At 38.4% G+C, this 9,543-nt stretch overlaps 1 protein-coding gene across 9 annotated transcripts in view; it reads right to left on the reverse strand.

The window, feature by feature from the left end:
* Positions 1–118: 118 nt before the first annotated feature.
* The window catches only part of LOC107863589 (exocyst complex component SEC10b), a 17,976-nt gene continuing 8,551 nt past the window's right edge, over positions 119–9,543 (reverse strand). Inside the window, exons 2-8 of one of the 9 annotated variants that reach the window (XR_007053012.1) lie at positions 6,993–7,164; positions 5,922–6,019; positions 5,517–5,606; positions 5,276–5,368; positions 5,020–5,166; positions 4,352–4,436; positions 119–3,490 (exon numbers count right to left, since the gene is read on the reverse strand). Coding sequence is in view for 3 of the 9 variants with exons in the window: in XM_047408278.1 (XP_047264234.1) it covers positions 4,407–4,436; positions 5,020–5,166; positions 5,276–5,368; positions 5,481–5,606; positions 5,922–6,019; positions 6,993–7,014 (516 nt within the window). In the remaining 6 variants the exon portion in view is untranslated. The other 8 variants (XR_007053008.1, XM_047408278.1, XR_007053013.1 and 5 more) reach the window with 8 other exon arrangements.

The raw sequence follows: 9,543 nt of genomic DNA on the forward strand, positions 1-9,543 counted from the left end.
TTGACTAATAAGCCGTATTTTGTTATCTTTCTGAAATTCTTTTATTCTTGGATGATGATTACTCTGTTGATATTTGAGGGTTATTTATGGAAACCCCGTTGATTTGTGTTGAACTGAATGAAAATGGCTCAAAGGGTTAGCTTGGGGCTACTCGTAGCCTCAAGCACCGTGTGACGCTCCGGGACCCGTTTTCCGAGGCGTTACACATACATAGTCCCAGGAGTACCAAAAAATAATATAGAACTCATGTTTAATCAAACCCATGTGTGCAAGACCTCCCTTTTTTTTCTTTCCTTGGTGGAGAAACTGCAGATGCTTTGACTAACAGATTTTTTATAAGTAAGCCTGACAAACATATTTACTTCCAACTTTCCAATTTCTCCGGTCAGACTTAAGGATTTGGTCATATATCCAGAATTTCAAACACTTAACGCCATTCAGATTGTAGAAGATTTTGTTGGAAACTGTTTTACTAGAATATGTAACTGATACAGTTGGACCATTGTCTGCATAGGAACTCCACAGATTTAAGAAGATAGTCATGTACCAAAGAAGAGACCACATATACGCATCTGCTCCACACTCATAGATGCAAAATAAAAGATTTGGAATATAAGAAGACTGACTTGCAATCTACGGGCCTTTTATTTATCCATGTCATGTGCATGGCATGAACTGTAGATAGTTTCTTACTTTGATTTTAGGTATATACATAAATGAACGTGCCTTTTAACTTGGCCTCAGCTGGCATCTATGCCTTTCAACTTTGGGTACAAGTAGACACTTAAACTTGTATAAAGTTAAACAAGTAGACACACGTCCCAACCCATAAGATTCTTGGAGGGCCAATAATATTTGGGCTACATGAGCCACCCCTAAATATGAGCTTAACAAGAACAACATGATCACTAAGGCTTTATCCAATCGACACCAAATTTCTTGTTATTTGAGACAGAGTAGTTTGTTTTTTGTTTTTGTTGAGTAATGACGGTGCTTTTCAAAACGGTCTGCTTTCTCAACCAAAGAATGATCCTTGAAGCATAAGTACACAAGTTGATGAGTCACTAAAAACAGAACGAGATGAAGGTAATCTCGTGTCTTTCTGTTAAATCTTTTTTTTTAATTAGGTAAAATTACTTTCATTCATAAACATGGCCACGCAGTTGGCCGTATCCAAAGGGAATACAAAAAAAGTAAAAATCTACAATAATAAATGATTCTCTACAAACTCCATCCAATCTCCTATACAAATTGGAACTCTATGGGTGCACCAAAAGAAAATAAGGGACCGGAGGTTACTCCTCAAATGGGAAAAGCTCGATTCTACCCACTCAAAAGATCTCTTATTTCTTTATCTCCGCACCACCCACATCAATGGAGTGGAACCATGTTCCACTCCTTGCATCTTCTCCTCCTTCTCCTGCTCTTCCAACTAATCATCAATTCTTTCACGGTTCTTGGCATTGCCCATGAAGTATCAAACCACCTAAACATATCCCACCATAACCTCGTGGTAAAATCACAATGAAGAAGAAGATGATCCACGTCCTCACCAGTTTTCTTGCACATATAACACCAACTGATACAACCCACCTTTCGCTTCCTATGATTTTCCGCCGTCAAGATCCCATGAGTGGCTAGCCAGTTGAAAAACACACCTTCCTTGGTGCCTTAGGAATCCAAACGGTGTTACAAGGAAAAACATCCACCTCTCTAACCAGAAGTTATCCATAATAAGACTTGATTAAGAACATAGCACTATTCCCTACCTCCCCCCACCACAAAGCATCAGATTATCTACTGTCATGACTTGTTTATGGAGCAAATCCAACAATATTGGAACTCGTTCACCTCCCAATCATGGAGGTCCCTCCTAAATCTCAAGTCCCAAAAGGTCTCTCCACCTTGTGTCCCCCTAATTTGTTGTATTGTCAAGTCTCTTTGGAAAGAAATTCTGTGAAAGCTCGGGAAGTCATCTTTCAATAAATTGTCTCCATACCAACTATGTCCCCAAAATTTTACTCTCTTCCTACCTCCTACCTTGAATAAGATATTTATTTTGAAATCATCCCATCCCTTCAAGATAGTCCTCCACAAACCACACCTAAAAGGTAGAGTCAAGCCTCTGGTACTCCATTCCCCTTCCATAGCCCCATATTTATCAACTATCACCTCTCTCCAGGAAGCATTCACCTCCATCCCCAAACCTCTAAAGCCACTTACCCAACAAAGCTTTGTTAAACACCTTTAAACCTTTAATGCCTAGCCCTCCCCATATTTGGGGAGAAGTGACAGTCTCCCATTTCACCAAATGAAACTTCTGTCCCATCCACCGCGTCCCAAAGAAAATCTTTGGATCTTTTCAAACTTTCCTGAGATTGGAGCATGAAACAAAGACATATAATAAGTAGAAATGTTCGAGTACTCTTAATGAGTACCTCTTTTCCACCTTCAGACAAATATCTCTTTCGTCACCCTGCTAATCTTTTCTCAACCCTTTGGACAACCGAATTCCACATTGTAACATTCTTGTTTGAAGCACCTAACGTTGACCCAAGATATGTAGAAGGAAGGGCCCCAAACCGCAATTCAAAACTTGAGCCAGAGAGTCAATGTCGCCTACCTCTCCTACTAGAATGATCTCGCACAAGTTAATTTTAAGGCCAGACACAACCTGAAACCAAATGACTTGGCCTAAATAATCCAATTGGTAACTATATGCATCACAAAAACAAAGTAGGGTCTAATTCATGGTATTTTTCAGGTAGTACTCCAATTTTTTAGGATATAGCTGCTGCTTGATCTGATTTGTCCTTGATTTCTAAAGACCTCGACCAAAGTACCATCTGCAAACAATAAATGAGAAACCGAAAGTGTTCCAGCACCCCCAACTGCAGCATTAAAACTTTTTCTGAATCCTCTCATGCCAGCTTTATCCATCATCCTGCTCAATGCTTCCATTACTAAAATGAATAATATGGGAGATAGAGGATCCCCTAGTCTCAAACCCCTCGAACTCCCAAAAAAAACTGAAGGATTTCCATTCACCAAAACGGAATATCGCACTGATGAGATGAAAAATTTAATCCATTTTTCCCCAAATCCCATTTGTAGCATAATGACATCTAGGAAACTCCAATTCACATTATTAGCAAAATATTACAATTATTACAATCTACCAAATATTACTTTATTTTCTATAATGCTGAAATGACACAAACATCAGTAATTTCTCTTTCGGCTTTATGCAATAGAAATGTTAGCTGGAAGATAGCTTTCTATACTCACTGATGCTAGGTATAAGCATTAGCTTACTATAGGCAGGAAACTATTCCTACTATGGATCCTATAAGTCACGATGTAACTTTTGTAACTCCAATTTCTTACAACTTAAAACAAGCAGCAATAACAGCATTACCGAAAGGAAGTAACTTGCATTGAAGGTGAACTTTTGCCAATGATTAATCAAGACTTTGTGTAAACAAGTCCCCTATTAAAAGAAAAAAGTTGCACCACATTGGTACCAGAAATTTTGATTCTAAGAGTAATAACTACAAACTGGAAAATTGCAGATAACGTAATCAGCTGAATTGACAAATGCAACACAGCAAAGTGTACAGATGTAAAACAGTTGTAGACAGCCTAAATATCAACATGTTCCCAACAGTCAAAAAAACAATAACATGGCATCACAAAGTATGTTCTGCTTTAAAATGCATGTTTAGTAGCTTAAGTCACTTGGAGCTTCCATTTTTTAGGAATTTTAAAGTTACGGGCTATGGCATGTTTAAGGTCATCTCAATATATTCATGTAAATAAAACCAATAACAATAGCAACAACTACACCTCATCCCTAAACAAGTTGGGCTCGTTTATATGAACCTTCACTAACTATGTTACTCCATTTGAACTCATCTCATGCCCATATTATGCAAATACAAATAATTAGTAATAGAAGTTCGCCGTATTTCCTTAAACGTATAGATATCTTAAAAGCTAAATCACTCCTAGAAAGCATAGGACCTACAGTAAAAGAAATATATTGTCAACCAATAGGTATAGTCTATATAGATCCTTTTCTTCCATTCATCCATCTATAACTAAATTTGCATCCACCTGATTTTAGGTATACCTGCCCTCTTTTACACCTACACTAACCATGGTCCATGTAAATAAGACCAACAAAAAGAAAAAATAAAGCATTAACCAATAGGGTCAAGGATAACCTAGTGTAACTTGTAGAATAACATGGAGCAATATCAAGAAAATAACTTTAACACACTGAACATTGTCAACGTTAAGGGGTCAGACTAGGATATAAGAGTAAGCAGAAACAAGAACAGGAATATACCAATTCAGTCAGAAAGGCTTGTTTGTTAAGCCCTTCCAGCGCTGTGAATGCCGATTCAAGCACCCTTAAAAGGTATGCGACAACTCTGGTAAAGGGAGAAGGCGTGTAAGAACACAGGAAATAGCCTTCAGAACTACAAAAAAAAAAAACTTAAAGAGGTCTTAAGATGAATTACGAGGGAAAGAGACAAGAAATATATCAAAGGCCAACACTAAGCATTGGAAATTTAGGACTCCAATGCATTCTTGCCGTATTGAGAATGGCGTGCTTTGATATTTTGAAAGCCGGTAAAATAATAGGCAGCTTAATATCCTTCCAGAGATTTATCTTATCATAGCTTATCTATTCTACATGGCATGAGTAAAGTTAAAATTAGTTCAGACTTTGAACAAGCTTGCATTGGCCAATGGTCAGGGACAATGCTGTCATCAGGTGATCGATAATCGGTGACTTTTTGTTCAGTTGGCAGTACGCGTTCCACGTTAGTACAGTCAAAGAAAGTGTAACCTAATATCAAACTTAAACTTTGATCTGAAAGGGAACAGAAGAGAATCTTAGAAATTCAAAAAGACTGATAAAAGGTGACCATTGTAATTATACTAATGAGGCCAAGTCCCACATAAAAACTAGCACAACCGCAAAACAACATTGAATGTAACAAATCAGACCTCTGCCATAACAGTTTCAATGCACTGCTGAAGCCCCTTATAAGCAGCACCCTCTGCACTTGACATAGCTATAGCCATTTCTTCACAAGATGCAGCATGCGCACCATCCACAGATAGTAAAAGCCGAAATATAGAGTTTGCAAAATACTGAAGAAAAGAAGTTCAATTTGAACCCAAAAAAGAGACAACATGAGATTGTGTTATATCTCTAATCAAACAACGATTTTCACTAGTCCACTAGCATAAACCAACATACTTGCTGCACAATAGCCACACTGCTCCCACAACATTGCACAGAAACCATGAAAGATCTGAAACTGCTTTCACCAGCAGCAGCTGCTGCTTCTGCCTAAATACCACAGATAATACGCTTAAATCAGCTAACCTATGAATGCATAAACATCTACAATGGAAATCTACATAAACTTCAGACTGTCGTACACGAATGCCAAAGTAATTACTGCGGAAGCAGCTGCAGCAGCAACCCTTCGACTTACACTAGGAACTACAAATCTTTCCCTTAAAGCAGCAGCCTCAGTGAGACTGTCTCTGGCTCTTTCAAGACCTTCAGTAATGTACATACTCACCTGCAAAAGTTGGAATAGGGCAGCTCACAATACCACATAAAAATGAAAGTTAAAATGATAGAGAACAATGGTAAGCCTATCCTCCCTCATTGAATATGTTACATTACCAATGCAAGGTAATTCTGTAGGAAATGATTCATACATAAATTCCAATCTCCGAAAAGTAGAAGAAACAAAAGAATATCAATGTACAATGAAATGACACTAAACCTCTCAAAAAAGTTATATTCAATTACATACTCTGCATGCCAAATGAAAATAATGTAAACACTTCCAGCAGAAACAAACTTTGAAATAGAAAGGTGATGAACTTACTTGGTTCAGAAGGCATGTAAAAACAGCCCTTACGTTAGCAGCAATTGCAGCAGGCGGTACAAACAAATTAAACAAGCATTTGGTACAATTCTGTAGGTCTGAAATGAACCAGTTTAGATCAATATCAAAGTCTGAAGACAAGGATCACATCAGTCTACAGGAAACAGACAACATAACATCCAATTATTTTATTCCTCTAACATGACCGATAAACTTATCAGGAAAAAATGTTGTATTCACATGGCGTTTTGCAGATTGAGAACATGACAGCTTCAAAAGGACATCAAGAATAGACATCAACTTTCTAACTTTTGCTATGGATAACTAGCATGCAGGTTTTCAGGAGAACTGCCTGAATAGGCTGCTGACAAAGGAGAAGCAATAAATATGAAATATGTGATTCTTTTTGAGAAGAGAACATTTGTATTGAAGAAAAACAGTACAGAAGTTGTTCTGTTGAACATGTACAGATAAAACATATTAGTCTTCTTTAGAACTGTAGCTAATTAATTGGCTTCATTCTAACAAAAAACGAAGAGCTATCCGCTCATAAAAATCAATCAAGTTCAAAGTAATACAGAAAAAGCTAGCATGTCAACATTTACAAATATAGAACTACAATTTCTAATCAAATATATGGATAAGCCAGACTGAAACCCAGCAACAATAAAGCTTGAAACAAAATATAAACAACTAATTCTGTCCTTAATTCAGTTTTTTATAAAGGGAATACTAGTAAAATTATATTTTATCCAAGTATCAGGTGTCTCTTCCCACTTCTACAGCAATTTGGTGAGGACAGAAAAGTTTCCCTCCCCCCTCTCTGAGTAAAATAAAACAACCACTGGCATCCAGTCTCGACCCACCTATCATTGTAAAAGAGAAAAAGCCACATGAAATCAGTAGCATTTACTTAAGCATTCAGGCTCAATGCAATATATATTCTCATGGATCTTCCACCTAAATTTTATAAATCAAGAAGCTGTGCCCAACCATCTCAGAGGTATATGCATTCCAAGAAAGAGCAAGAACTAGCTCACTGCAACATCCTGAAACATATTTCACATGTACCTGTGATGAAAACAGAGTGCATCTGGATACTGCTTCTTCATTCCAACGAACAAACTCTGTCGCTATAGTAACAGAAATTTGCTGGTGAGAGGATGCCATTGCAGCACCTTTTGAGCGTCCAATTGTCCCAGGTGACTCGGAGGATTGCTGTCCTTCAGCACAGCTCCTCCATCTGCAAGGTGTAACCAGAGTGTGTTCACGCCAGTTCATGGGTAAAATCAACACAATGATATTTTATCAGTGGAAGCTTCATAAACATCAAGTTCAGAAGCTTGTTGCAAGTTCATGGCACTAATAATAATCTTTTTCTGCTAACAATGTACCTACCAGAAGCTCAATATTGTTCAATAGTTTTCAGAAAAACGTGAGTCAGCTATGTACATCTATGTACATAACTTTATTCAGATAGATTAGGTTAATCCACGCAACGTCGTCCTATTGGAACTTTTTTGGGCTCTGCAAGGAAAAAATCTCAAACTTCCCACAACCAATTGCCAGTCCATATATATATGTATATGGATATATCCTCATAACCAAATAAAATACTGAAAAGCAGACATGCTAATATTTTGAGTGCTATTTCAAGAGTTATTTAGAAGTGTTTTGTTAAATTTTTCTTCTGAAAGGTAGAGGATGAAAAAAAGCAAATGAAAGAGAGGCCTACCTAACCTTAGCTTTGTAAAGTTGTCTAAGAGAGGCCTGCTCGTATTCAATGTATGTCTTTGTGAGGTAAAAACAGAGATTCCGTTTGACACGACCCAAACTAGGGCCTAGTCGTGTCGGGCATCTCAAGTCCAACCCGGACCGGAGACCACCCCTATACCCAATCCAACCAACCAATATACAACCCGTGTCGAATAAATACCGAACATATAACAAGATAGAGTATTTAGAATTCAACGACTTTGGGATAAGTCTAAAACCGAGACCAACCCAACCAAGTCATACTATCCAAACCAAACCAAACCAAACAAACCATAATACGCCCAAGTCCACAGTTGTCCATACAAAGCCTCTCGACCATATCAAAGAACATCTAGTCAGGACATGCCCCGACCATAGCCAAAAACCAATGTCAAAGGAATAGTAAAGGCATAAGATAAACTATAACATGAAATGGGCCTTCCGAAAAATGGAAGCTCACCACTTCAGTCTGACTCAAGTTGTCCCCGAATGACCAAGTCACTGAGTAGGAGGTGTGATAGTAAGGTTGGTTCCTGCATCGCGTGGGGATACAGCGCCCGAAGATGGGTTAGAGGGTGAACATTAGCATCTACTCAGGAGTACGGATAAAATAATGTCATTATTCAAAATCAAAGTAAATAACCATATGCAATCACATACATATATACCATGCCGGGAAAGGGAACAGGGTTTAGCATGCATTTAAAACCTTAACCTGAGTTGTGTAGTTTTACCGTCATAATCCACCCACGGGATATATGGGTCCAGTGTTACCCCCTGAACGAGCCCCAATGCGTGTAGCCGCACGAATAGCCGCACGAACTAGAGATACCATAGGTGGCCGGAGATTTCCTTGTATCCTTCGCCCTCTATGATACATATGTACATGTATATACTTGGGGGATTTCCTTGTACCCCACAAGTACGTGGTCATCAAGACCGATCCTCATGTCGTCAGACATGAGTTTCCAGTGTCAACCTTTCGGACTCACACCTTCACGGCTAGCTATCACAACTCCCATTATTGCTCAATTAAAACCTTTAGCACATAACCAAACCACAGATTCCAGGAGTCGATTATTAAGGCATTACAAAGTAGTATCGTCATACCGACTACAGCTTGCAAGCAATGTCATGAGCCAACACTTCGGGGATTCCCATGTACCCTGCAAAACTTCATTATTAAAATCACTTGGGGGATTCCCGTGTACCCCACAAGGTTTTCATAGATTATTTACTTAGGGGATTCCATTGTACCCCATAAGGTTTTCAAAACCATCTTTAACCAAAGCCATGACCGCCAAGGCCTTTCCAAACCATTTAAAACCAACCAAACCAATTTAGGTTCCATTACCATATTATGCAATGCAAAGTTTTCAATAATAGTCAAACTATGTGATAAAAGCATTCTCATAGGCATTTTGACAGACATGTTGAGTGATACGGGAATTCCTAGCTCAAGACCTTTCACACGAAGCCAAGCACGTGAGTTGCAACGACTCCAAGCCTTGTTCACATTCTTGGCCATGTGTGAGGCCCTTGTGAGCCCATCCAAGGGCCTATATTTGATAAAATGTAAAGAGGCCCACCAAGACACCCCAAACCCACCCACTTAAATGCCAAGGGTAATTTGGTCTTTGTCCCTCCTTTCTAAGTGACTATATAAGCCATGTAATAGGGCTGGTCTTGCTTTAGTTCATTTCTATTATTCAAGAAACAAAGACTTGTAAATTTTTTACTTCTCTTTCTCATCATTTGGAGAGGCCAAAACCAAATTCTCACTAGTAGAGTGATACTAGTGTTGTATCTTGGCTAGAAAATAGGTTCTTGAGGTTCTTTGAGTTCCTCTTGGTCCAAGTAAGAACTT

Source organism: Capsicum annuum, chromosome 3 (assembly GCF_002878395.1).
Source record: "Capsicum annuum cultivar UCD-10X-F1 chromosome 3, UCD10Xv1.1, whole genome shotgun sequence".
Taxonomy (NCBI): domain Eukaryota; kingdom Viridiplantae; phylum Streptophyta; class Magnoliopsida; order Solanales; family Solanaceae; genus Capsicum; species Capsicum annuum.